The sequence below is a fragment of the Ochotona princeps genome, chromosome 21 (assembly GCF_030435755.1).
Source record: "Ochotona princeps isolate mOchPri1 chromosome 21, mOchPri1.hap1, whole genome shotgun sequence".
Lineage (NCBI taxonomy): Eukaryota > Metazoa > Chordata > Mammalia > Lagomorpha > Ochotonidae > Ochotona > Ochotona princeps.
Genome location: NC_080852.1, coordinates 38,655,518 through 38,683,208, shown reverse-complemented (window position 1 = coordinate 38,683,208; position 27,691 = coordinate 38,655,518). Strand labels below are relative to the sequence as shown.

The 27,691-nt window shown below is 57.0% G+C and overlaps 1 protein-coding gene across 3 annotated transcripts in view; it reads right to left on the bottom strand.

Annotated features, from left to right (window-relative positions):
* Positions 1-802: 802 nt before the first annotated feature.
* The window catches only part of SRGAP3 (SLIT-ROBO Rho GTPase activating protein 3), a 151,120-nt gene continuing 124,231 nt past the window's right edge, over positions 803-27,691 (bottom strand). Inside the window, exons 11-22 of one of the 3 annotated variants that reach the window (XM_004581282.3) lie at positions 27,418-27,445; positions 23,146-23,248; positions 19,155-19,215; positions 18,567-18,644; positions 15,367-15,501; positions 14,257-14,362; positions 13,266-13,493; positions 11,132-11,211; positions 7,674-7,854; positions 6,852-7,001; positions 5,007-5,334; positions 803-1,732 (exon numbers count right to left, since the gene is read on the bottom strand). In XM_004581282.3, coding sequence (XP_004581339.1) covers positions 1,310-1,732; positions 5,007-5,334; positions 6,852-7,001; positions 7,674-7,854; positions 11,132-11,211; positions 13,266-13,493; positions 14,257-14,362; positions 15,367-15,501; positions 18,567-18,644; positions 19,155-19,215; positions 23,146-23,248; positions 27,418-27,445 — 1,901 coding nt within the window. In that variant the 3' untranslated portion in view covers positions 803-1,309. Of the gene's footprint in view, positions 1,733-5,006; positions 5,335-6,851; positions 7,002-7,673; positions 7,855-11,131; positions 11,212-13,265; positions 13,494-14,256; positions 14,363-15,366; positions 15,502-18,566; positions 18,645-19,154; positions 19,216-23,145; positions 23,249-27,417; positions 27,446-27,691 lie in introns of those variants that run through there. The other 2 variants (XM_058678393.1, XR_009247314.1) reach the window with 2 other exon arrangements.

Here is a 27,691-nt window from a genome sequence, read left to right as displayed (position 1 = left end):
TATCCAGTGGGGCAGAACGGGCGGCCCCACAGAGCCATGCATGACAGAGGCTGTACTCACTCTGGCTTCCAAGTGAGACAAGGGGGCGAGCAAAGCAGGAGCCTGGGAGCAATGGAGGGGAAGCCTTGGCCTGGCATGCAACCACCTCACTAGGGCCACAGGCCCTCAATCAGCCAGAGTTCTGCCAAGCAAAGAGGTGCAGGGGAGCTTACAAGGACTGCTCCACACCGCTGCAGCCGGGTGCTCCCTGCCGGGCTAGCCGCTCAGGAGGGCACAGGGCAGGGCAAGGGAAGGCGGGGACACAGGAAAGCCGCTTCTCTGCACAAACTCAACCTCCCCACAGCCCTGGCGCTGACCGTGTCACAAAGCTTGCTGGCCGGCTGCCTTCCAAATTGGACACAGCGTCGCTGGCAGGACAAGGCAAGGCAAGGAATCAGGTGTTTGGAGAATGTGAGAAGTCAGGTCTGTATGGGCAGTGCGGGTTTATTCTACAAGTGCTCCCGGGGACGGAAGGATTCCACACCAGTGGGCTTTGGGTTCCTTTCTGCCCGAGTGGGGCTGAGGCTTGAGCCATCCTGTACTCCTACCTATGACACAAGCACCTGTGCTCAGGGGCGGGAGACTCCTCATCCGTCTTCCCCTGCCATGTTGGGGCCCGGTGACCTCTGGGTGCAGAAGGGCAGGATGACGGAGGGTCCCCACGTCCAGGAGCTCAGGGTACCGCCTGCCCAGCCCCTCCCCCTCTCCCTGTAGGGGCAGGCTGCTCTGGAAGGCCACGGTGTCTGCAGTTGCTCTCTGCAGCTGAGTGGTGTATTGCTTCGTTCGCAGTTCACTGTGGGCCAAAGGGTTCTCCCAGGAAAGATCCCTGCAAATCCCACCAAATAACTCCCCTGGAGGTGTTTGGTGGCACGGGTCTGAGGTAACTCTAAGTTTCATAAAAAGAAAAAGGGGAGGTTATATACATTTAGTATGTGTGTGTCCCGACCTAGTATATGTATAGAGATGCATAAATATATATATGTACACACACCTACGCACATCCGTCCACCTGCACACGCACACTCACATACACACGTATGCAGAACGTCAGGGGAGTGGGTTCCAGTGACAACACGCACAGAAGCAGGGGAGCAGCTGCTCCGTTGCGCCCCCATGGTGTCTGCTCACACGGCACAGGCCCATAGGATTCCCACATCTGAGTGGGCCCTGCAGCTGCCGCGGGGGGGAACCCCCACTCCGGGCAGACCTCCGGGATGACACTCCCGGCGGCCACAACGGGGCCCGCCCCCTGCCCCGCCCCCGCCGCGGGTCACATGGTGCCGGACTTGTCCGTGGTGGCGGAGCTGTTGGGGAACATCTTCTCGGTGGGCGTCACGGCGGGGCTGCTGACTCCCGAGCTGCTGCTGCTGCTGGAGCGGTGCTGCACGGCGGGCCGCACGGGCCGCACAGGCGGCGGGCGCAGCTGCGCGCCGGCCAGGCGGCTGGACAGCGCCGGCTTGAAGGTGGTCATCATCTCGGTGGAGGAGCTGCTGCTGCTGCGGCGCATGGCGGCGTCGGGGTCCCGGATGACGATGGTGTGCAGTGGGCTGGCGGGCTCCGAGCTGACGGGCCCCGGAGGGTTCTTCAGAGGCTCCAGGGTGTCCAGCACCACGTCGGGCGCCTGCTTGACCGTGTTCTGCCGCTCCAGCTCCCGCAGCTCATGCAGGGCCGTGCTCATGGTCTTCTCGATGTCCTGGGGACGAGAGCATACCCTTGTCAGCCCCTGGGCGGGACGCGGGCCTGGAAGCTAGCTCCTCTTCCGTGCCAGCCACACCGGAGTCTCCCCAGGGCCAGCAGGGCTCACATGCAACCCCTAGGGCATCCTGTGCCTAGGTGGGAAGGGAAGGTGGGCACACTCCCAGGCCAGGTGCCTGGAGTCAGAGGACGCAGACAGGTGTAAACCCTGAATGTGTCCCTCACATGCTCTGTGACTTTGGGCAGGTAGCCTCATCTCTCTGGGCCCTGGAAGGTGGGGGTGAAAGTGCTGATGAATGTATGACATGATGGAACTCCTGCAAACGGCTACCCTGGTGCTTGGGCAGCACTCGGGAACATGGGTGACAGTCCCAGCAGCACCCAGCACCAGGCCAGCCCGGCATACACTCAGTCCACATGGGAGGGCTCACCAGGGCAGGGTGGCTGGGTACATGGCCTACCATCATGTGTCTAATGAGTAGCATGGCCTCTGCTTGACCCTGGCAGGCTGGCTGCACGGCCTACACTACATCTCTGTCAGTTAACTTGTTTCTTTCCCATTGAGATGGCCTGAGTCTGTCCCTATATTAGAGCGCTTCCAGCGCTCACCCTGGAATGGCAGGACTCCCAGAGTACCTGAGAAAGGAGCATGGGAAAATGGAAATGAAGAATGAAACGTTGGTGCAAAAAGTTTTCAAAATCCAGGGCTGACACTCCGAGTCTGTGAATTCTGAAGAGATCGCCTGTGGGTGACAGCAGTGACGAGGGGACGGCCAGGTCTGTGCTGTGGCTGCCTCTTGAGGTGCCTGGGCCCCTTGCCACGGCACCTTGGTTCAAATCTCAGCTGCTCCACTTCTTATTCCAGCTTTCTGCTACCGTGCATCTGAGAGGCAGCAGGCACCAGCTCAAGCAGCCGAGGCCCTGCCTTCCCTGTGGGAGGCCCAGGTTTGGTTCCTGGCTCTCACCTGCAGCCTGGTTCAGCCCGGGCTCTTGTAACTTACAGAGTAAACCAGCACATAGAAATTCTGTGTCACTGTCTCTGCTTTTTAAATTTTTTTCTAGTTTTTTTTTTTTTTTTGAGGAAGAGTTACAATGAGGAGAAACAGAGAGTGAGACAAAAAGGAAGAAAAAGAGAGAGGCCTTCCGTCGGCTATTTACTCCCCAAACACCCACAGTGGCTAGAGCTGAGCTGACCCAAAGCCAGGAGGCAGGAGCTTCTTCCAGGTGCTTTGGGCCAACCTCTGCTGCTTTCCCAGGCCATTAGCAGGGAGCTGGATTGGAAGTGGAGCAGCTGGGACTTGTACCAGCACGCACACCTGGGATGCCAGTGCCAAGGGTGGAAGCTTAGCTTGCTAGACCAAGATGCTGCCCACCCCCATTTTTTAATGGAAATCTTGAAAAATTAACAAAAATGCATGCCTGCATATATCAGTCCCAGGAAGGTGTGCTACGTGCTTATCAGCAGGAGTGACCACACAGCCAGCCCACCTGGACTCAGCACACACACCCCCCACCGGCGCAGCAGCCTGGGAAGCTGGCGAAGGGCCTGACCTTCAGCGCAGACTCCGCGGCCACCTGCAGGCCAGTCTCAGCCCCCTGCACCCCGGCCCATCCTCTGCCAAGAGCCCACAGGTGGCCTGTGAAGACGGAATGGGACTAGAGTCATGAGGAAGCCCCATTAATTGCCAGCCAGGAGCCGGGCTGCTGGGACCCCATGACCCACACGCAGGAGAGTGGCTCCTGCCCAGAACACTGCTGCGGGCGCCGGGCACAGCTCTGCCATCCTGATGAGGCTGCCCAACCTTCCCTGTCTGGGAAGCCTCCCGCCTGCCCTGACCTCATGGTGGCTGCAGCCCTGCCCTGGCAGCACCCTTGTCAGTGGGGACAACACCCTTGTTGCCCTCGCGGCTCTCTCCGTTCACTGACAGGTGAGATGCTGAGCAGCCGGCATCACTGTCACTCGGCACCCCCCACCCCTAGCAGAGGGTGAGCAGGATAGACAGAAAGCCCAGAGGAGTAGGAGGAAGAGGAGGAGCCAAGCTGTTTAGGCTGCAGCCCTGCGTTAGTCTGAGGGGATGCCGTCTCCAGAATGGGCTGCAGGGGGCGCTGGGGACGGAGGGACTGAGAGGGCAGGTGGCCACTTCCCGCAGAAGGCAGTGTGTAAGCCCCTGAGGAGCTGCTCTATGGGGGGGTAGGATGAGAATCTGAACCCTAGAGGACACCGTGGGGCTAGAGATTGGCAGGTGGCGCTGTCCATGACCTGGGACAGCTCCACAGCTCACGTGCTGCATAACGGTGACCTGATTGAGCTGTAGATTGTCCCCTCCCACACTCCCAGGCGCTGCTCGGGGCTCCAGTGTGGCTCCCAAGGGAGAAGGGAACACTTGCACCATAAGCTGCCAAAGCCGTGGGGGCAGAGGGGACCCTGGCCTGCTGCTGCAGGGAGGGAGCATGGCCATTTGTTCTTCAGGTGGAGGTCAGAGGAGTCAGGGAGCTGGCCTGGACCCTGATCTTTGCTCTGGGGATTTGCAGCACCCATGTCGACATATTTCAAGGTCCTACCAGGTCTTTCAGGGAAGCCTGCTAACTCAGACCACCTAGGATCTCCACACGTCACAGCTCAGAGAATACCTTATCTTCCCCCCCTCCTGGGTGCACCCCCTGGAAGGAGCCTGTCCAGGGGCTTAATCTCAGAAACAGAGTTCTAGATTGCATTTGCTCCTTCAGGACCAGGGCTGAGGGCCAGCTGCCGGGCAGTCTGTTCCCAGCGTGTCTGGAAGAGCCTGTCGGCAGGGGGCAGTATCTGGTACAGGCCAACTGTTAAGGATGGGGACCACCGGTGCACCTGCCTCCTCAGCAGGAGCCAGCTCAATCCCAGGGAGGGAAATACAGAAACTTCCAGAAATAGGAGGGTACTTCCAATTTTCATAGAAAGATGGCACTGTTCATAGATGGATGAATGAGTGGACAGATGACCAGGTGGATGGATGGACACATGAATGAATGCATGGATAAATGGATCATGCTATGCTGCTCCAGGGCCACAGAGAATCCCTAGCCAGCAGCTCTGCCCGACCAGCAAAGGAAGAAAATCCAGCTTGTTCTATGGGCTTCTGCTTGACCCTAAGCCTGGCACAGGCCAAGGCTTCCCCAGCGCACTGGGCAGACTCCCACTCTGCCCCTCTGGGGGTCCTGGCTAGCCCAGCCACCTTCCCACAGGCCCTTACTCTGGGGGTCCTGACCAGTCCAGTCACCTTCCCATAGGCCCTTACTTCTGCCAGGGCCTCAGCCTCCAGGGACCTGTGGTCCCCCAGGCTGCTGTGCCGCGTGGAGCCGCAGGTCGACCTCACGGAGTGCCCTTCGGACAGCGCCTTCTTGTCGGGGTAGTTGATGCTGCCAGCGCTCCCAAATGTTGCCATCCGCCGCTTCTCGGGGCTCTCGATCCTGCCCCGGGTGAGGGGGAGCTTGTGGGGGCTGCTGGGGCAGGCGGCGGCCCGGGGTGGCGTGTCTATGCTGGGGCCCAGGCCACGGGGTGGGCTATGTGTGTCGCCCCCGCTTCGGCGCCTGGGGATGGCCGCTCCATCGGATCGTAACCGCACTCTGCAAAGGAGCCAGGGGGTGGGGTGGGGTAGGAAGGGCATGGGGCAGAGGTCAACCCCGGCCAGCATTTTGGAGGTTCCCACCAGCTAGCCCCATCTGCACACCTTTCTGACTGGGGCTGCCTTCTGAAGCAGACGCTGGTGAGATGCCAGGGGGCTCCTAACAGGCCAGAGGCATCAAGACTTGATGGGCTGCACATCAGCCCCTCGTGAGCACAGAGGGCCCCCAGCACCTCAGCCTGGCAGGGTCACCCCTCCCTCTGCTCCCCAGGAAAGGGCCATTTCTGGGGGACTTCTGCAGATACCGCCACTCACAGGTCCACCCGACACCACGAGGACCATTCTGCTGTGCCCACTCAGATGGGCTGGGGCGAGGGGCAGGGCTGCTGTGTGGTGTGAATCAGGCAGGTGTCATCTTAGAGATGTATCTTACTAATCTGTGGAATGGTCCAGCTCTGCAGGAGCTTGAGAGCATCTTCAAGGACAGAGGTTCTATGCAAAGGACACTGCTGGGTTGCCTAGGAGTCATCCTGGATGCTCCGGCCCTTCCGGTGGGGGGCTGGGAAGGGGACTGGGTGTGGGAGGATTCAGGGTGGCACCGGGAGCTGACTGTTTCCAGGGATGTATTTGCACTTACACCCCATGGTGTGCCAAGCCAAGCAGGCCCCAAGCACAGCATCAGAGGGAGCCCAAGAGAGCAGGTGAGGCAGGCAGAGGGAGAGGAGAAGAGTGGAGAAGATCGGTCCTCCCAGGAGCCAGGGGATGGGGACTTGTCCATCACCCGCCCCAGCCCCCACACCTCCCATCCTTCAGGGTTCCGACGTTTACCAGCCAAGTGGGCACTGGCACTCAGTAGGAAACAAATCCATGGGTGCTGTGGCTCCGTCTGCAAATCCTGGCCCAGAAAGGGCAGCCAACGGTGCCTCTCCCGCTGAATAGGACATTCCAAAGGGCCAGCGGGCAAGGCAGGCCATATCTGCCTCGCTTCTCTTCTCTCTCTGAGTTACTTTTCTTAGGGCCACGTCTTTGCAATCAGCCCCTTGCCTTGCACAAAGGCCATGGACATGGATGCACGTCCTAGGGAGGGTGGGGGACTGGCCCACGAGCCCTCAATGAGTGGACAGAGTCAAGAGCTGTCTCTACCTCAATCACCAACACATGGTGGGGGTGAGCTTTCTGTCTGTGCCCTGTGTCCAGGGTGGGAGAGGAGCCTTCAGCTCCTGGGTGAAGCCACCCAGGCCTCCCACAGGGTCAGGAAGAGGTGAGGAACTGGAGTTTCTCTCTCTCTCTCTTTCTCTCTGTCTCTCTCTGTTGTGCTAGCTTATGTTCCCCCTCCTTTATGCCCCAGATTCAGTGGTCTCCATCTCAGCATTCTCAAGCCATTTTCTGCTCGGTGATGTCATATGTGGGGACAAGTGGCAGCAACAGCCTCCCCTGCCTGCCCCGCGTCCCTGCTCTCTCTGGCCTCCCGGGGACAACATAGTGTGAGTGGGCAGAGGTGACCCCTGTGTCTCCTACCGGCCCATTACACCACCAAAGCCATAGTCAGAGATGTGTTCTGTCGGAGACTGCAGGTCATTCTTGGAGGAGGCCTTGTCGTCCAGCAGGGGCCCGCTGCTCGCCTCGCTGTCCGCTTTCTGGCTCAGGCTGTCGGAGAAGGCATCGTCCCTGGGGAGGAGACATGCATGAGCTGGAGGTGCCCGCTGGCTGGCTGGCTCTACAGAGCCCAGGACTCTAGCACTGCCGTCGGGCTCCCGAACACCTGCCTGAGGGGCAGAACCAACACTCACTTCTCTGCCCATAGCTGCAGAGGAGCCATCTCTCCACCCCACCCCACACACAGCCCTTATGCAGTCAGCTTCTCCAACAGGTCCCACTTCTCTGCCCAAAGCCCCACTCCCACCTGCATCCCCACCCCCTCGCCCACTTGTCTCCCAGGCCACTCCAGGGAGACCTGCTAATGCCGGAGCAGTCTCCCAGCTGGGGCCCCATGCTGAAAATATGGATTTACCTAGGAGAAATATCCTCATCTCTCAGCACCATCCAATTCATGAGATAAGTGGGACAGGGCTGCACCCCCTAGGGTGCCCTGCCACAGGTCTGACCCTGCCTGGAGGGCTGGAGACTCTAATGGCAGGACAAGGGCCCTCGATTGCTGGTCTGCCTCTTAGGCTTTGCTTGGTCCCATCCAAGCACAGGCTTCGGGTCTCTCCTGGGCCACTGAGTCCATGATGGCTTTAGGCATGGATGGGCTGCCCTGAGGTTGTCTGTTATACATTTTCTTGGATGTTGAGAACCAGCCCCCCACCTCAGGCTGGCGGGGGCTGGGCCACCACTCACATGTCCTGTACCACGATATACTGGTGCGGGATGAGCCCGTCGACGCCGTTGTGCCGGCCCTCCCACCAGTCCTCGGATGCACGATGGTATAGCAGCAGCGAGGCCCCCTTCTTGAAAGACAGCTCCCGTGGGGACCGGCCCATGTAGTCAAACTTGGCAATGGCCTCAATCTGCTCCACTTCTGGAAGGAGAGTGATGGCATAAGTGTCCAGGAGGGTGGTGGCAGCGGCAGGTGGGGCGGCCCAGGAGCCTCACGTTAACCTCTCCCAGGAAACCCCAGAAGGGAGCAAGGAGAAGGTGACTTGGAGGTCGGGCGGCAGGGGGTAGCAAGAGGAGGAAGAAAGCTATTTCAAGCCTCTAGGGTGACCCTAAGGTTAAAAAGCTAAGGCGGAAACAATCATCCAAAAAAGCTACCATGACCAGGGAAGAGCAGTCAGACTGTGACCCAGGATAATGTCCTCACAGGACGCCCCATGCAGGACAAGGACGGAATACACAGGGCAAACTTGCCAGCAACAAGGGAGGAGGCGAGAGTTGACAGGTAAAAACCAGAGATTTCCACACCTCACTTCTGCTAATGCCACACCTCTTTGTTCCCAAGAGAAACAAAAAGCCAAGTATGCGCAGACACGTGGAAATGTTCATGGTAGCAGCATCCCCAGCAGGTGCCAAGCAAGCCACCCATATGCCTCTCAGCTCAGGGACGGATCAACACAGCATGGTTCAGCATGCAACCCAGAGGATGAAGGAACTCCAGACACATGGCACAGCAGAGACAAACCTTAAACATCATGCTCGGGTCATTTGCTCCGGGCCCAGGGTGGCGGGCTCATGGAGGTTTGGGGGTGTGGGCTTGCAGGAGCCCTGGAGGATGGTGCTGGCAAGGGCATGCAGGGACCTGACCTGGGGGCTCATGCCCAGGCAGGCAGAGTGAGCCTGGGGATTCCCCCATAGCTTGGTCCTGGGTGGGACATAGGTCTCACTGGTAGGCATGTGATTTAGGCATGAGTCAGAGTAAGTGCAGGCTAGTTGGGCTTTGCTGCAGAATCAGCTGGCAAGTGCCTGAACTGGGGGAGCAAATCCTGTCAAGCTAGACTGCAGAACCACCTGGAGGGTACAAGATCTGGGAATGACCCAGTAGGGAAACAGTGGACACCTCTCTGATGGGTTGCAAATATCTGGGTGAACAGAGATTCTAAAGTGGACTATGTCAGCCAACAGACCTTGGAAGGATTACCTCATCCTTGAATCAGCAAGACAACATTTCAGAACTACTGAAACCACTTAAGCAGAACCCTTGGAGCATGTTCCACATTGGGGACCCTGGGATGACATTGGGTGGCCATTCTCCATCCCCAGGTATTGAGGCAGTTGGGATGTTGTGGCTTCTTCCCTTCTTTCTCTCTACCCCCAGACATAGCAAGAAGAAAAAGAAAATTGGAAACAATGGCCTCACCCACTTTCCCCTAATCCTCAACCCTTCCCACTCCAATCAACTTTGTAAACATCAGCAAAAACAAAATAAAAATAAGTCATGCTCAGTAGAAGCCAGAGACAAAATCCACATGTCGCGATGGATCCCACACAATGTCCAAGAGAGCCCAGAGTGGCTGCTTAGGCCCAGGTGGAGACATGGGGGCGTGGCTGACGAAGGGCGCTAGCTAATACACGCAGGCTTTCCTTGTGGCACGACACTGTTCAAGAACTATGAGATGGCTGCACATAAGTATGAACACATCAAAGTTATAAACTGCACACTACCAACAGCTGAATTATCTAGTAAGCGATTAAGACCTCATAGTCGCATACGAAACGAGAGGAGGGCAGATGCCTCCTCTGGGGGCGGATCTGAGCCATGGGGTGCAGCTGGCTTGCCTTCTCTTACGAGAGGTTAGGAACAGTGGCCGAAGTGATCATAAACTGGCCACTGTTCCTGCTTTCCACCGTTCTTCATTTCCTGCAGAGAGTGCTGGGGTTTGTGCACAAACTGACAGGTGCCATTTGTCCCCTGGACCCCTCTCTTCGCATCCACAACATGGACAGATTTTGAGCACCATACAGCATGAAAGAAGACATGGCCAGAGCCTGTCTTGTGAGCCACTGTACTAGCAAATTCCAAAGCAGACAGGGAGGGGAGGAGTCGGCATAACCCTGGGATTTCTGAGAAGACACCAGCTGAGAGCTGGGGCGGCACAATTTTTAGTGGGAACTGCCGGGAGTTTCTGTACAAATGTACCCCTGATGCTGGCACTAGTGTCACCACCTGGCAACCCCATTCTCCCCCTCAACCTTCCGGTGAACAGCAGTGCCAGGGATGGCAATCCTGCATCTGTCTGGATTCTGGCAATTGGGGGTCACCAGTCCAACCACGGTTTCCTTCTGAATCTTGGATACCAACGGGCAGATGGAGGTGGAATTCCCAGGTTGGGCCCACTGTGAGCCTCTGTCCTGAGACGGAGAGGCAGTATCTCCTGCCCAGGGACCCCACATGGCTGCTCCTTGGTTGACCAGCAGCCTTCTCCTCTCTCACCCTTTCTACCCCAACTCCTGCTGCCCTGGCAGCCTTCTATCAGCCAGATGGAAGGAGCCATGGGGGGTCCAGCAGGGGGCAAGCACTGCACCAGGCACAGCATGATGGCGGGGTGGGGAGGCTGGGGCACAGCTGTCCTCTCCTGCAGCCCCTACGGCTCTCAGCTCTGAGAGGTCAGTACGGGGCTGGCAATGCAAGCCCTTTTCCCTGGGGGAAGATGGGGAGGGGAGAAGAGGCAGTGAAAGACACAAGTCTGAGAAGAATAATCAGGGCAGAGAGGTGTCTAGAAGCAAGAACAGCAACAGATGGCAAGGTCAAGAGCTGCTGTTCAGAAAGGCAGGGGGAGGGAGAGCAAGGAGCTGCGCCAAGGGCAGCGCACAGCAGCAGGTGGCACCTCACGCCGGCAAACCAAGGCTGCAGGTCAAGGGTCACTGCCACCCCAGGGATTCTGGGGGAGCTCAGCTGCACACATGATGCTTTTCCCTCCTCTGTGACCTAGGCTGGACCCATCAGCTGGGCCTCGGTGACTGGCTCATGTCTGGGTCCCATCCCAAGGCCAGCTGGCAAGCCCTCACCCCAGGACATATCCTGGAGCCAAGCACTGAGGCCCAGGACGGAGCTGGCTCAGGCCTTGCCCCGTGCAGGCCAGCTGAGAGGGGCCAGATGGACGCCAGCGGCTTCCTAACTCGGACTCCTGCCGCTGGGGTCTGTGCTGGGTCGGGCAGGCAGAATGCATGGCGTGAGCACAGGGGCTATGTCAGGGGCACGCAGCACTCAGTGCACGAGGTACCTTGTCCACCCAGATGGATGCAGTGCCCACATGCAGAGCTGCAGAGTGGGGATGCGGGGGAGGGCTGGTGTCAAGGTCAGCACAAACCAGCAGAAGCGGCCCCCCACCTCAGCCTGCAATGGCCGGCCCCTCACTCACCTTCATCACTGGTGTGCGGCTCAGTGCCGTTGTCATGGTCAACTTCGTCGATGGTGCCTGGCTCGCTGTGAGGGCTGTCACTGTAGGGAGACACCGCAGGGGAGATAACGGAGCTGCGGACCCCCACACAGTCCTCACTCCTCCAGCATCGCCCTGTCCTGGTGGTTCTCCCACCTGATCACCCGCCTCCCAGTGTGGCTGGTGCCCCACAGAGGCCGTGGGCAGGTGCTAGTGCCACGCTGCCTGGCCTTGTGGCTTCCAGAATACATCCCGGTCCCTGATCAATGACCCCATTTCAGAAGCCTATGTCAGCAACAGGAAATAGATGTAGACAGGGCTCAAGTGCTCTGGATGACGCAGAGGGCAGCTGTAAGGCCCTAGTGTCTTCCCATGGCCGCAGGGCAGCTCACAAAGAGCAGCTCCGGGGACCCTCAACCAGCTCAGCATGCTGTGAGGCAGTGCCAGCGTGGTCACAAGCAGAACCTTGCTGAGCCGAGGAAGAGGGTCTGGGCTCACACTTAGTGCTCCAGGCCTGTGACGCTGACTGACTAATATGGGAGTATGGTCTAGGTAGTCTATAGGGTTTCCTATGGAGCCCTCCACCTAGTCCTCCCTGTTGACACTCTGGCCAGTAATGGAAACACCTGTAGGCTGAGAGAGTGTCAGACAGAGAAGCAGACGAGGACAAGTGTAGAATAGTCAGGGAGGTCTTCTTGGAAGAGGTGACTTGTACAGTGCCATTTAACAGTAAATGGACTTTTATTGTAGAAACCTGGATAAGGTCTGGAACAGGCATAAGGTTTCAAGGTTTTCCATAACCTGCCATACAGGGCCTCAGGAGGCTTCACCTCTCCCTCCTCCTCCCCTCGTCACATGCTTCAGTTCACCCAGTGCTCCAGGCCTGGAATGTTCCTTGGCCCAGTCCTCATGCTGGGCCAGTTCCAGTTGACCTGGCAGTCTCAGCTCAGTCTGTACTTCCTCCAGAAAGCCCTCCCAGATTTCCCCAGCCCAGTGTGGGAAGCCTTGCTTCTGGAACACTCTTTCCCACTGCCCTGGAGCTTCCCCCGGGGTTATACTCCTGCCTTCCAGCCCCTGCCGAGGCCACAACAGATGCATAGTGACCAGCTGCTGAGGGACTGAATGGACTGCCCTGGGCTGAGACCATGGAGTCAAATCTCCCTCTATGGCTTTGAAATTTGCCCCTAAATCACCAGGAGTTAATTGTGCTTTGGCCCTGGGGTTCCATGTGGCAGGAACTCCTAATTCCCGGGAAGCGTTGCCCAGAGAAGTAAGGCACACCTCCCCGTGCCCCTCCCCCCCTGCCCCCCCGCCCCCCCGCAAGGCCCAGGAACTCTTGAGCATAAAAACAAACAAGCAAAAAACCAAAAGCGGCACACTCAGGCATTTGACGGGCATCACCACCTGCGTGGATGCTGCGCCGGTGCCGGATCAGGAGCAGGTGCCGGATCACCAGCAGCCTTCTCACAGGTCTCCCGCGGTAGCTGCCGGATTTTCTAGCTCATCACATTTTTAAAAATCCTTCCTGTTTCTGCCTTAGTCTGGTGGATCCTTCAAGAACCTTCCAGAGCCTTCCTCTTAGGCCCTGGGTAACACAGAGGCATCCCTTTGTGACTGCAGACCTAACAAGAGGCAGAATTGAGCTCACTTGGCCTGAAATGGCAGGGGGGGAGAGATTAAGGCTAGGGCGTGTCATCCCTTCTCCGCCCCCTGCCCTGCTGGTCTTGACCTTGTGTGGGGACATTCCGGAAAGCCAGGGCTGAGGACCTGGAGGGAGGGGGTTGTAGATCTGCCTCTTGCACCTGACACAAGCACCCATGCAGCAGAAAGCAGTGCCCACTGAGGAGTGTAGGCGGTGGGACTAAGTCCTAAAGATCACAGCCAAATCTCCGGATCCAGCTACACCTGAACTCATCTCCCCAGGCTTCTTACTCAAGAAAATTAGTAAAGTGCCCTCTGGCTGTGTCTCCGTCCCTTGAGGCCCGTGCACCCATCTCTCGCATACCGTTGCCACAACAAGAGAGAACGGGCTGGAAGGACAGACTGAGCCATGCGGGCTTCTTGCTGGGCCTCGCCTGCACAGCAATGGTCAGCAGTGGGAGGTGCAGCCTCTTACCAATACTCCTCGCCTCCGGCCATGCACTTCTCGTACACAGGGCCCTCCAGCTCCCGAGGGCTGGGGAAGATGGCTTCATGATGGATGATGATGGTCTTGATGACTTCGTTCACGTGGGCCTGGCAGGATACGGGGTCCTGCCCATCAGGGATGTGCATGAGAGTGGGCCCAAAGCAGATGGCCAGGTTGTAGGGGTCCATCATGTTCTCGTCACTGTACTGGGAGAGGCTGGGAGAGAGGCCAGGACAAGTAAGTCCTCCTTCCAGGATGGTTCTAGGTCCTGCTCTCATCACTATAGCACCTGGGGCCACCGCTGTGCACAGTAGGTAGACCACTGCCTGTAATACCAGTATCCCCTACCAGATCTGCTCTACTTCCCAGGGAAGGCTGTGGGAGACGGCCCCAGCGATTGAGCCCCAGCAACCCCACAACCAAGCCCCTGGAACTCCTGGAACCCAGATGGAACTCCACGCTCCTGGCTTCAATCTGGTGCAGCCCTGGCCACTGCAACCATTTGGAGAAAACTAGCAAACGGAGGGCCTCTGTCTCTATGTCTTTGAAACAAAAGTGTTTTTTTTTTTAATATGTATTCATTTATATAGGAAAGGTAGATTTACAGAAAGAAGGAGAGACAAAAGAAAAAAAAGAGAGATTTTTCATCTGCTGGTTTACACCCCAAATGGCTGCAACAGCTGGAGCTGAGATGATCCAAAACCAGGAGCCAGGAATTTTTTCTGAGTCTTTCACATAGAGGCAGGGTCCCAAGGCTTTGGGCCATGATCTGCTGCTTTCCCAGGCTGTTAGCAGAGAGTTGGATCAAAGTGAGGTGGCTGGGACATGCATTGGTGCCCATATGGGATCCTGGCTCTTGAAGATAAAGGATTAGCTTGTTGAACCACAGCATTGGCTTCTCAAATAAATTTTGAAAAGATTGTTTTAAACTCCCAGTGCCTGTAAAAGCCCCTGGTGGCTGCCGGGATCGGATACTCACTGGTTGAGGAAGGCGAAGAGGTATCTCATGACCACGATGACCACGCGGGGCAGGGTGACAAGGATCTGCTGGATCTGGTGCACCCTCTCTGCTGGGGTCTCCAGTTCTGGAACACATGGGCCCTTTTAGGGGGCTCCTCCACTCAGAGAGGGCCTGCCTCCTTGACTGCCTCTGCACAGCTAGCACCTAGGCTCAGCTAGATCTGCGAGGGAACCTGGCCTGGCCAATCAGAGCCTCCCATCCCCCCAGGGTCCATCTTTGGGACTTGGGGCTGAAGTAACCAGCAGGGAGGGGAAGTGGGTGGGGGCTGCCCGGAGGACGGCAGTGTCTGAGGGAGATGCTGGCATGCAGATGGAGCGGGACAGGTTCTTGTGAATGCCATGTTAGTGCCTCAGATTGGCCGGGCCTGAACTCCATGGGGGCATGGCAGGGCATGACTTTTGCTCACTCGTTTCAAGCAGGTGCTGGCAAGCCCAGTTGGGGACCAGGTATTATTGACCCTTTACAACACCAGTTGTGGCACAGGACCAGGCTCACAGCAAATGCCCAGGAAGCACATGCTGAACACACAGTCACATACTGGCCAAAGAGCTTGGGCATGCCTGGGGTCCACTCCTGACCCCTGCTCCCTGCTCAGCTCTCTGTGGGAGCAGTCAACAGGGCTGAGACAGGAGCTGGGCATAGCAGGGAAGGTGATGCCAAGGAGAGGGGGCACTCCAGAGCTCTGAGCTGGCCCACAGGGCTGACCTCCCACAGGGTGGCACCTCCTCGCCATGGCGCACCATCCACCTCTGCGTCCTGTGGGCTTGTCCCTTCCTGAACCCGTGACTGCTCCCCACTTCTCGCCCTCATCCCTCATGACAAACCTGCAGCCTCATGTCCCAGTTGCTGCCCTGCCCAAAGCCTCAAGAGTTAAGCTGGAGCCTCGCTTCCCAGAGGTGGTGGTGCCAATGGTCTGTGGGTGCCCGGAAGCCCATGGGGCAGCCTCTGGGTGGGCACCGGGCCGGGAGGGCACTGTTGACAACTGGTATCCAGGACCCCCAAACATGCAGGACACTACAAGAATGAATCCAGGAAAAGTGTTCCAGGAGGATGTGCAGAGATACTTACTAATAGTGGATATCAAATCCTGAAACCTTTCCTTAGGAAAGAGTGGGTTTTCCAGTCCTCGGAAATACAGTTTTAAAACGCCAGCGACAGAGTTGATATCGCGCTCGTTCTGGTCGTCCACCAGGGGGTCTTCACCTGTGGGAGCAAACCAGATCAGGAAGGAGGCAGGGAGTGTGCCCACAGCAGAAGTGATGCCCTGGACAGGGGGTGTTGACCCAAGGGAGGGCGTAACAATGACGACACGATGATGACCGACAATAACCACTCATTCCGAAGCCGTGGTGCGGCCATTGACAGCTCACACCCGCTTGTCAGCTTACTTCACAAAGGACAGAGCGTGGAAACGGAGTTTTCCACTCCACCCTCTCTACCTGCTCTTGTACCATTCAAGTCAATTGAAGGCGAGAAAATCACACCCCACCCCTCCACCCCACCCTCTCTACCTGCTCTTGTACCATTCAAGTCAATTGAAGGCAAGAAAATCACACTCCACCCCTCCAGCCTTCGCATCATTCAGAACAACTGACAGCACAGAAATTACTCCAGAGGCTCCACGCACCCACCTGGCCCTCCTGTCTCCTACAGTGCTAGATGAGGTGAACTACAGGAAAACTCCCTGCCTCCTGCATGTGGGCACTTTGTACTGCGCGGCTCTCAAGGTGAGAGCTTCAAAACCCCTGACTTTGGCGCTTGGTGCAGCGGCTCCTGGAATGTAGCGGGAGCTGCTGTCACCAAGCTTGGGAAATAAAGACTCCTCTTAACACCCTGTACTTGGGTTCAGTGTGATCTCTCTCACATTCCACAACAAAGCAACTGCTCACGCACGTCTAGCCCACAGTTCAAACACCGCCCCTCAACTGTTCCGCCATGCCTGTTCTAGCATTTCTGCAAAAGCTAAGATGGGAGTGACATGGATGTGACTCCTTCGGTGCTGATGTGGGTCGTTCTCCTGGTGTAACACAGTCTGATCCATTTTCCTGTTTTTTCAAACACTGCCTCCTTCCGGAGCGGGCAGGCCGCATGTCTTGTTGGACATTCTTCCCATTCTGCCACTGTCTGGCTGCTTCCTCACAGTTAGATATAGGTTCATTATGTTTCGGCAATAACACTCCAGATGCAGCACTGTGGACACCAGACTTGTCCCACCAGGAGGCAGAGGGTGTTGGCTGCAGTGCTATCAATGACAATAGCTGGATCACTGGGTGAAGGTGGTAGCTCCCACGTCTCTCCATTTAAAGGCATTTTTTAGGGTGAGCATTTAGCCTGGTGGCTGAGACACTGGTTAGGACGCTCATGTGCCTGGGTTCAAGTCCTGGCTCTGCTCCCAATTCCAGCTGCCTGCTAACACAGACCCTACAGGGCTTAGGGCGAAACCATGGCTGGAAGGTAGAGGCAGCCTCCGTCACCAGGGCAGCTGCCTTTGGCCAGAGGGCCACCCAGGTTTCTCAAGCTGACCACCTGACTTGGTGAGTCCCAGCTGGTCACACCCCTCCTGCTGAGGCAGCAAACAGAGCTCAGACAGGGCAGGTCTAGAGAGTGTGGGACCCTTCTCGGGGTATCTTCAGCCTCAGAACCCTACCCTGCTGCAGCCACTCCCTCCCCTGCAAGACAGACCTTACAGCATCTGTAACATTTGCTGCCCCTTTCTGTAGGGGAAGTCCCACATTCAAGGCAGCCATCGTGGGATTTGCCCGAAAAGGCTCCAGACCTTGCTTCTGTTCATGTACAAAGGCAACAGAGAGCCGAGTGGGTGAAGAGCTGGGGAGAGAAACGCAGGCATCGAAGCTCAGGGCAGCAACGAAGGACACCTTCAGGAGGGCTGCTGACAGCAGAGGCCCTGCCCTTCCATGTCCTGTCTCCCCCTCCTCTCTCTCGCAGACCTGGCCCTGACTCCTTCTGCCATTCCGGCACTGCTCCATCTCTCTCCAATCCCAGCTGGGCTGGCGGTTCTCATGCCACCCAGGGCTTCCTCCATCGTGGCCCCATCTGGCTTATCCTGCCTGCTGCCCAATGGGCTCCCTGACGGGGTAGCTGTGGTTTTCTCCTGCCACCTTTTAAGGCCCTAGGCCGACCTTGGCTCACTAGTGTCAAGGGGATGAATGAATACACAGCTGCTTGGAGCGGAGGCCAGGACCCGGGACCCCAGGACAGAGCTGAGCACCACATCTGGCTAGTCCTGCTCCAAGGTCAGTGCCTGGGGTCTGTAGGGTACAGGCTCCACTCTGGGATGGGGAGTTAGACCTCAGACTGACAGAGTCCACAGGAAGCTGAGAACCTGCTCTGAAGGCAGCCCTGCAGGAGGAGGGAGGGGACAAGGGTGCCATGCGGAAGCCAGGCACAACTGAATGTAAAGAACAGCAAGGAATCGGGGGAGGGACTGAGTCTTTCCCAGCAACCTCCAAGTCCAGCTCATTCAGAGAGTAAGGCAGGGCTAGACAGGGGACAGCCAGGTGGAAAAGAGATGCCATGGGGCTCAGTGTGGGGCACGTAGGTGGGCACTAGGTGCCCTCTCTGGGAGTGGGTGGTTTAGCCCAGTGTGTGGCCTGCTAAAAGGCCCTGCAGAAATAATGACATGTAGGGCATTCTGAAAGCTAGTGTGTTTTGGATTCTTGTAACTTATCCCAAATGCAGCACCTGTTACAGACACATGTAGAGGTTCCCAAGCTCTCTCTGAGGTTTGGTCCTAGGCAAGCACCACTTCATTTACCACAAAAAGCCACCCCCGGCTGCTGTGCTGGAAGCTGAGCAAGTTTTGCTCCAAAGTTTTGGTTACACATTTCTGATTGTTTTACCTCCAAAATTTTGGAATATGGGCCTATAAATGACAAGATACCTAGGCAATGGGGCCTAAGACTACATGTGAAATTTATTTCTGTTCCACGCACACCTTCTACATTTAATTGCTTTGTGTTACTGAGGTGACACAGGCAGCCATGCACAAGACCTCCCACCTGCAGCGTCAGGGCTCTGCTCAGCAAGTTTCAGACTTGGCAGCATCTCGGATGAGAGGCTGTACCAGGGTGGAGCATGAATTTGGGAGGGGCGGGAGGGTGCAGTGCATGCGGCCTTCTGCAGGGGTGAGTATGCCAGCCATGGGTGAAGGCCCAGGATGTGATGCTGACAGGAGAAGCACACAGCCAACTGGCCCCTGAGCCCATTAGCTCCCACCCTGGGCACTCCTGCTGTCTCCCTGCACCTACCTCTCTCAAAAGAGTTTTTGATGTCATTGACCTCGACCTGAGACCCGGGCACCCGGAAGATGCCCTGCTGCTGCAGTCCTAGAAGAGACACAGACACGGGTGGTGAGCGCCGTCCCTGCTGCCTAGGTATGCTGCTCCCTGGGCACTCAATTCAAGCCTCACCCTGTGGGAGGCCTCGCTACCCCAGCCCCAGTGCTGGCTGACCAGGGGAAAGCACAGGTCTCACAGGGTTATGCTGTCAGTCTTTCGGTTGGGCATGCTGGCGACACTGGGTGGGGTCACACCTGGATTCCCGCTACGCACAGTGGCACCTGCAATTCCGCCATGGGCCAGTGCATGTTCCATCTCTGACAACTTCGTGGCTAACACAGCTGAGATCCAGGTAGCTCACACTACCTAGAATGGAATTGGCGCTCACAGCACAGCGCACTAGGACTGGATGGGCAAGTTGGGCAGAGAGTGGTATCACTCCCCTGCACCTCATCTTTCAGCTGCCCAGCTGGTCCTGGGTCCTCCTAATACTTTCTGTTGCCCGTCCCCGCCCAGAATGCCAGGCCAGAGGCCACGGGGGCCTGGGGTAGTACTTACCATACAAGTTGATGTATCGGATGCAGCTCTCCACCACGAGCGGTATGGCTTGGCCTGAGTCCTTATAAGGGGAAAGAAACGGGGCTTTGCATCGGGTTTGGCAACCCCCACGGACAAAACCCACCACAACGCCCACGCCAGATTCAAGCCAGAGGGTTAGTGCCATCAGATTAGTAGGAAAACAAGAAACAGCTCGTCCTCAAGTCTGAACAGACAGTTACGACAGCAAGCCTTGAGTTCTGTGCACAGAAGCTGTGGCTGTGATGGCTTTAAAAAGAAATGCTCTACTTCCCCTGTGGGCCAGGGACATGGACTCATGGGGTAGGGGTTGGCACATCTCAGGGCTGAAGCCTGGGGGCTAAAGTCCAGCTTCAGAGGGGGGTCTCTGCCTCCCATGCTGTTTTCCCAGGATGCAGGGACAGAGAGGCAGGCCTCCTCCTGAGGTCTGAGGTCATCGAGGTGAGGATTCCTAAGAACCTACTATGGGGAAAGCAGGGCTGGGCCCCATGGGGACTGAGAGGTGCCAAGTAGGGATTGCCAGTCTACTTATGGTGATATAAGCTGGGCACCCAGTCACTTGCTTTGCTGAACAGCAAGGAGAAGAGCTGGCAGCAGCAAGGGTCAGCTACTGACCAAAAAGTGGCCAACCTGGGTCCGCAATGCTGAGGGAGGTGCAGGTGCATTGGGCAGTGGCCGCAGGAGTGGTGACAGCGTCCTGGGACAGTCTATGACCAGAGACGGCCAGGCAAGGGGCCATTTCCCTTTGGACTTCAGAAATGGCTGACCTCTCTGCTATTCCAATTCACTTCAATATGAAATAGGATGACTTTCTTTAAAAAAGGCCACCCTTGGTGACAAGCTCCTTGGACGGCAGGGACACTAGGTTTCTGCACACCCTGCCTGCAAACTGTGTTCTTGCACCACTGCAGCTTGGAGCCCACAGCGAGAGTGATCCCTACTTCACCCCCACTCCAATTCCCTGAGCTGTTGGCATGCTGGGCACCGCCTACTTTGGCAGTCAAATCTATAGGCATGGGGGAGGGAAGAGCTGCCGGGCCTTTCTAGTAAATACCTGGTTCCTGGTTCGAGCATTTCTTCTTCCTCTGATAGCAAAAAAAAAAAAAAAAAAAAAAAGGCAGCAGAGCAGGAGGAAAAAGAAGAAGTTACGAAGGAGGAAGATGGGTTAGAGCACATGGGTCCAGCAGAGTCCGCGAACGCGGGGATGCAATGGCAGCCAGGAGTCCTGGGGACAGTGCCCGGGACCCCCACCCCCACCCCGCACCTCAGGCCACAGGACTGCAGGAGCTGCCCCAGCCGGCCAGCCAGCCTTCCCTCCCAGCTGCTCTAGGGGCCTCTCGCTGTCCTTAGCAGCACTCTGCCTCTCCCTAAACTGAAGGGAGCCCACCCAGGGCCCCTTGTGGGGACTGTTCCTAGGCACAGCTCAGCTTACCACCTTCTCAGTCCAAAGTCTGTCAAACTCAACTTGGCCAAGTGCATGTTTACCAGGCAGTCCACCCAGGAGCAGGGTCCCACAGGACCCCACCTAGTGGCAAATTCCTCCCCAGCCTTGCCCTCCAACACCTGAGGCCTCTTCCCAGAGGTCCCTGGCTTTCCTCCGCTGTGCCCTGTTTCTTTCATCCCGCTGTGATGGCACCGAGAGCCCTGTGGCAGCAGGAGGGCCATCCTGTGATCTCAGCAACAGGACCGCAGCCTGGACTGTCCGGAAAGGCACAAGGGGACCCCACTCAGCAGCACGTCAGTCCTTCCCTGACACGTGTGTGTGTGAGAGGATGAGTGTGTATAAACTGAAAGATTGTGTGAGTGTGTGTGACAATGTGTGAGAGGGTGGGAGAGTGTATGAAAGAGAGTGTGGCTGTGTGTGTTGTCAGTGTACGTGTGACTGTGCATACCCAGGAGTGTGTTTGAATGTAAGTCACTACGTGTGAGTAGATGTGTGACTGTGTAAGAATGTGTGTCACCATGTATGGCTGTGTGTCTATATTTATGAGTGCTCATTGTCACTGTGTGGCTGTGTGGCTGTGTGGCTGTGAGTCTCTGTGTGTCTGTATGTGAATGTGTTGTTACTGTGTAGGGCTGCATGTGTGTATGTGACCGTGTTGAGTGTCTGTGTCTATGTGTGTGTGAGTGTGTGTTGTCACTGTGCATGGCTGTGTGTGTATATGACTGTGAGTGTGTGTCTGACTGCCACCCCATAGCCACATGTGGACGCCGCCCCCTCCCATCACAGACACAAGTGCACACCCTCTCCTGTCATCCCAGACTTCCAACCTGACTGACACACAGTGGAACCTCCTCCTGAGGGGGAATTAGAAGCAAACCAAGAACTTCCACAGTGCTCAGTGGGGCAGAGCCTGAGAGAAGCGTGAACGCAGCCTCAGCAGCAGGTGTCATGACTCAGGTGGGCACCCTCCTGCGCAGGCTTCAAGTCAGCACCTCTGTGGAGTGAGGCATTGGAACTGAAACGCATTCCAGAGGTGTGGCAGTCTCCCAAGGCCGCTGTGCACCCATGGAGGATATGGCCCACGGGTCCTGCCAGCACCTGGAGGCGCACACAACTCTGGCCTGTGCCTATCCTACGTGCTCCTGTGATGGGGCTCCATCCATACACAAAGGACAGTAAGCGTGGGACACTAAGGCGACAACGAGCTGCTCTTTTCTGGAGCACTCCATCTCCTACCTTCAGGCCACAGCTGTCCCGGGCAGCTGAGACTGTGGAAGGCGAGGCCGTGTGTGAGTGAGGTGGGAGGGCCAAGCTCCCAGGACACTGCCTTCTCACTCGCTGGTTGCAAGCCACTCTCAGAGTCAGGCCAGCCTAGCTCAAAGGCCTGGTGGCATGTGACCCGGTAAACAAAGACAAGACCTTAAGAAGCTCCATGCCTGCAGGGGCCACTGGGGGACATTCCTCTCCTTCCCCACAATCCTAGCTGTCCAGCTGTGGCACTGAGGGCGCCGCTTCCCTCCTGTACTCTGCAGCCGCAAGGGCGTGGCACAGCTGCCACAGAGCATCTACTCCACGCCAAGGTGTCCTTTCTCACCCATGGTTCTGGTAACACAGAGGCAAGCCAGACTACAAGCTCTACAGAGGACTGGCCAAAACGCAGCTGCCAGCCAGGGCAACAGAAGGAGAATCAGCAGATGGTTGCCAAGACGGCCACCATGGAGGGAACACACACAGGCAGGGCCGAGAAAGATGTGATGCGTGGGTCAGGAGGAATCGAGTGGATTCCTTCCGAGTCCCACAGTGTGTGGGGAGCCTCTGTGTGCACTGGCCAGCTTGTAACTGCCCAGCAACGTCAGAGGGCACTGGCTGCAGATGTAGGAAGCTGTCTAGCCAACTCTGCACAGCCCTCTGGGGGCTCCCCACCCCTGACCTGGCCTGACCCTTCTCCCCCTTGTTTTCAGCCACCTGGAAGCCTGCTGCACCCTACGGTGCAGCTCTTGGCGCTCCGCCGCCATGGGACAGTCTGGTGAGCACCTGTTCTGTGGCAACCAGGACATCCCTGGGCTCCTTCCTGACATCAGCCCCCACCACTGGAAGCACTCTCCCTGGGGTGGGACAGGCTCCCAAACATCCGCTAAAGCCTGCCCCTTGATGAGCCCCTCAGAAACGTGAAAAGTACATCTTTCCCTGCATGTTGGCGAGTGGGGGCAAAGGGGGAACACTCTCTCTGGTATAAAGCATGCTGTTCCCCCTGCACCCTTCCCCACTGGAGACCCTGGAGTGGCACGTGGCGGCATCTCCTCCCCGTGTGGGGGCGGTCCTTCCCAGGACACCCCAGAGGTACCTAAGGCTAACTGGCCCAAGGCAAAGCAGCGAGGTCAGGAATCCTCCCTGAAGCTGGCCTCAAGGTGCGGCCAGGGACCAGTTCCAAAGGGCGGTAGAAAAGGACGGGCGATGTGCTCCCCCAGTGGACACAGGCTGCCATTACATCAGGCGCGTTCGCGGAATCCACGGCTCGCCAGCAAGTACCTTAATGAACGCTTCCATACTGCCGTTAAAGAGCTTATGGCTATACACTGAGAGAGGCCTAGGTCTCCTCATTTTCTGTGGTTTAGGGGGAAGGCAGGGGGGCCTAGGGGAAAACGGAACACAAGAAATCAAGAAAGCAACCAAGGCAAACGACCGCCTGCAGCAGGTGCTCTTAGCACCCCTGCCGTAGGGGCACAGACACACAGGAGCCCCCAGTGCCCTAACACCAGCTGCAGGTACTTCACCTGATGGCCTCAGGGCATCCTGGGGGGGTCTTAGTTAACACCCCAGGTCAAGCAGGAGCGACTCAGGGCATCACAAGAGTGAGTTCTGAGTCAGAGTGGGGAGCGCTCAGAGGCCGAGTGTCTGCAAAGCTGACCAGATGCAGGGCGACCAGGCATGAAGGGTGGGATCAGGAGCCAGAGCAAGCAAGAGACTCGCAATCCTGGTTGGGAATGGAGATGGTGATTATCGTGGCTTCAACCCATCACCTGTCACACTGCCCACAGCGCCAGGGCAGCACTCTCCCTGGCATCTCCTGGCGCTTCCATGCTCTGGACCACTGCTTATTTTGTGGGTTTCAGAGCCATTCTGATGCCAGAGATGAACAAGCTGATACCACAAGAGAGGCCATGAACTCAGGTCCCAGGCTCGGGCCAGAAGTGTCTTGCCTTGCTCTGAGCTCTCTGTTGCCCGGGCTCCACTCTCGCCGACAAGAAGAGGACCACATTACAGTTTGCCAAGAGCAGGGGGAGACAGCCGCGGACGCTGGCCTGTGTCCACACTGCTCACCATGCACGTCCCTGGGCTGGCGGCTTTGCTCTTTTCACCACCCAAATGGGTCTGACTCTGGGCTTCCGCTTTCTGAGGTTAGGGGGAGGACCCCCCCTGACCCACACAGGCCCCAAATTCAGGAGACACCAATGGCCACACAGGCCCCAGGTCTCAAATGCATTTCCGTGAAGGGACACGAAATTCTATGGGCTTCACCACAGCATAGCGAGAGGAAGGTCGTGGAGCCTGCACCTGCTATGTAGGGAGCGCAGATCCACAGCTGCTAGGAACCTGAGCACTGAGCCAAAGCTGCCGGCTCCGGTACGCACATGGGCAAAGACACACGTGGACTCAGAGATCATGCCACCCAGACCACGAGACCAAAGGGACAGCACAAACCAAGAGCTGAAAGGAAACAGCAGGCAGCATGAGTTTCAGAGCACCTTGGCTCCAAGCAATTCGGTTAGCTAAGTCCGTGTCACTTCTGTTGCACAATTACTGTTTTGTTTTATTTTGTTTTGTTTTTGAGGATGTGTGTACATGGTGGTGGTTGGTGGTGGTGCTGGGAAGCAGAAGGGGAGTATTTCTGATAACAAGTCTGCTTTTGAAGTTCCAAATGCAAACTCCCAACTATAGTGCCAGGAAGGACACCAAGGGCAAGGAGTCAGCTCGAGGCTGAGAAGTCACTCGAGGCTGGCCATACAGTCATGGTCCCCTTGCTTTCCTTGTGCCACAGGCTGTTTCTGGGCATGAACAGGTCATCTACTTTTCCCACACTGCACGGCAGGCTCACAACAAGTCATTCAAATAACTGTAATATGCAAGGGCAGCTGAGCCTGGGGGAGGTGAAGAGGCCCACCCAGTGTCCCACACGTGCCATGTGACTGAGGCCGCAGGCGGAACTCTGCTCAGCCAGCTCAAGGCTCCAGTGTGAGCGTGCCACTGGGAAAATGATTTTACGAGAGAACTCCCATTACATCCTGTTATTAACTGGTCGCAGCCAGCAAGAAGGGAGACTCCTAGAGCGGGTGTAGGATATCCCGTGTAAAAAAAAAAATCAAGGGTGCTCAACCGGGGAGTTTCCTTAGAAGCACAAAGGATCTGTCTATCTATCTATCTCTCTCTCTATCTATCTATGTGTATATACACATATGTACATTATATATGTGTGTGTGTGTGTGTGTGTACATTTTAGAAAATACAGTCAAGGAATCAAGGGAAATGAGGATGTGTTTTCCCGTCTTGCCTGCCCATTCCAGATGCCACAGAACTGCTGGCACCCTGGCAGGACTGTTTGTGTGGCATGGAAGGTCTGACAAGGAAACGTAGCTATCCCAACCGTGCATGACAGCGAACCGACAACGACTTACTGCAGAGCTGGGTGGGGCACAAGGTAAGCAGCAGGGGGGCAGCTCAGCCACGGGAAGTGGGGCAGCCTAAGCCTCCCATCTCTTCTGCTGCTCGTTTGCAGAGTGGAAGGGAAAAGAGAAACAGAGAGAGAAAGACGGAGGGAGGGAAAAGGAGAGAGGCAGGGAACACAGGTGCAGACAAGGCCACAGAGAGGAAGAGAAACCAGAGACCAATGTCCCCTTTCTGCCTTTCCCGAAGGACCTGGCACAGGCAACACAGGAGCTGGCTTCAGAGTCACTCTGACAGAAAGGGTGTAGTCACACTTCTCCCCAGCGTCCCCAGGGGAGGCAGTGTCAGGCTGCATGTGGGCCACATCTGGAAGATTTTTATCTCAGATCCAGACAACAGGGCCAATCGGTGTGGGTTGGGAGAGCCAGAATTGAGTCTGGGTCACACCCATCAAACCCTACACCTGTATCTTGCTTTGCTCTTTCTATGGGATCCCGTTTTACAGGACACTCTCTCAGACTAATGGGGCAGTTGAGAGCGTGTGCTTTTCTAGAAGGTTCTGAATTATGAGAGAGAAACCATACACTGCAGCCCATGTGCAAATGCTGGTCCATCCAGCTGGAGTCAACAGAAGCATGGCCAAAAGGACATGGCCCATGGGCAAGACACTAAGGCACATTCTGGACACTTGGCCACACTACCAAATTGGCAGTGAGCTCCACAGGTTCAACAATGTTTTTGGGGCCACTCCCCAAAAAACTTTCAGCTTAATCACAGTGACCCATGACCTTGGCCAGAGGTCAGCGTGTACCCCAAGAGGCCTGTGATACAGTGCAGGGGGTTCAGTCAGTGGGGAGGGGAGTTTCCCCTGAATTTCCCAGGCCCTGGCTCAAAGAAGGAGAAGGGGGCAACACTTCAGCAAACCAGAAGCACCTCTCAACTTCTGCCCGGGGAGGACCCCGAGATGGGTTACCACCTCTTCCTCTGCTGGCGGTCTCCCACGTGAGTCCTGGGCCTTGGGAGCCTTTGCCCCACTGTGTGTTCCGCTATCAGCAGGTTGTAGGGGTTTGGGGGGAGTGGTTGCTGTAAAATGGGGCTTCTGTTGACCCAAGACTGTGCTAGCTTTCTCTTGCCCCAAAACATCACAGCAATAACAGGCTCATTGCTAGAAGGTTCTCTGAGGTTTTCTGATGGCAACCTTGCACATGTGCTGCCCTGTGTGGTGAGAGACCTTGTGTGAGTCACTCTCACGTTCCTAGACTTCTGGGGCAAACTTGTAGAACACCTTGGTCTCCCCCTGCTGGGGGCCCTAAGCTGGAATCCCCTCTCTGAGCTCCTGGGACCTCTGCCCTGCCTTCTCTGCCCCTAGGCCAGGGCAGTGCCCAGCAGTCCTCTTTGACCTCACCAAGGCAGCGGCTTCCCAGGGGTGCTAGGCCATCAGCAAGAAGTGCAAGGAAGATGAGAACTAATCCAGAAAGTGAGGCCCAAATGAACTCTGGACTGTGACCCTGGGGCCCCCACCATGTAGCTCAGGGGCCAGGGGCTGGGGGGAAGGGACTGACAACGGACAGGCTTCAGGGACCTCCCCTGAGGCTGTGAAGAAATCTATACTCTGGTAGGAAGGCAGCTGCCTGCCAGCCGGCCCCGGCCCCAGAGGAAGCTCACTGGCTCTGGTCTGCTCAGGCACAAGCACAAGGGGCAGTGTGGGACACGCTGGGGAGAAAGCAGGGCTTGCTCAGCTCCAGGGGCCCAGGGAGTGGACACCCACCAGGCCAAGCCAGGGTGCGGCAGCAGGTGGTCGGGCTCACTGTGTGCGCATGCTGGGGATCCAGAGCCCACCCACCCACGACTGCTGGCCTCTCCTGCCTGCCCAACCCCTGTCCCGGTGAGGGCCACTGCCAATGCAAGATGCCTTGCAGCCACACAGCAGCCCCCAAAGGGTGCTCCTGGCCACCCTGCCAGCTGGGATGGCTGTGGCTTTACCATTGAGTGCTGAGAGAAGCGAAGCAGGCACAAGAGCATCTGTGCCTTCCTGGGCACCCCTTGCCCTCTGGCTCCCCTGCGCTCAGCTCCCCCACCCCCAGCCCACTCCTGACAGCAGGCAGCAGGACCCAGGGTCTGGGTTCCTCCCACTCTCACCTGGTGGTGCCGCACTCTGCTCTCTCCCCTGCAAAGGAAAGTAGACATGGGAGTCACAGAGGGGTCTAAACTCATGAGCCAGAAAAGGTCACCTCCCAACACGGAGGGGCAGGCTCTCCCATTTCTGCCTCCCCTGCCCCAGAGGACCACATTTCCATCCTCTGTCCTCGGTGCCAGAGGCTCATGCCATTCTGCACCCAGCTGCCTTCCCATGATATGACACTCTTAGGGTTCACCCATGAGTCCATCATGTTTTTCTTTCCATGGCTGAGCA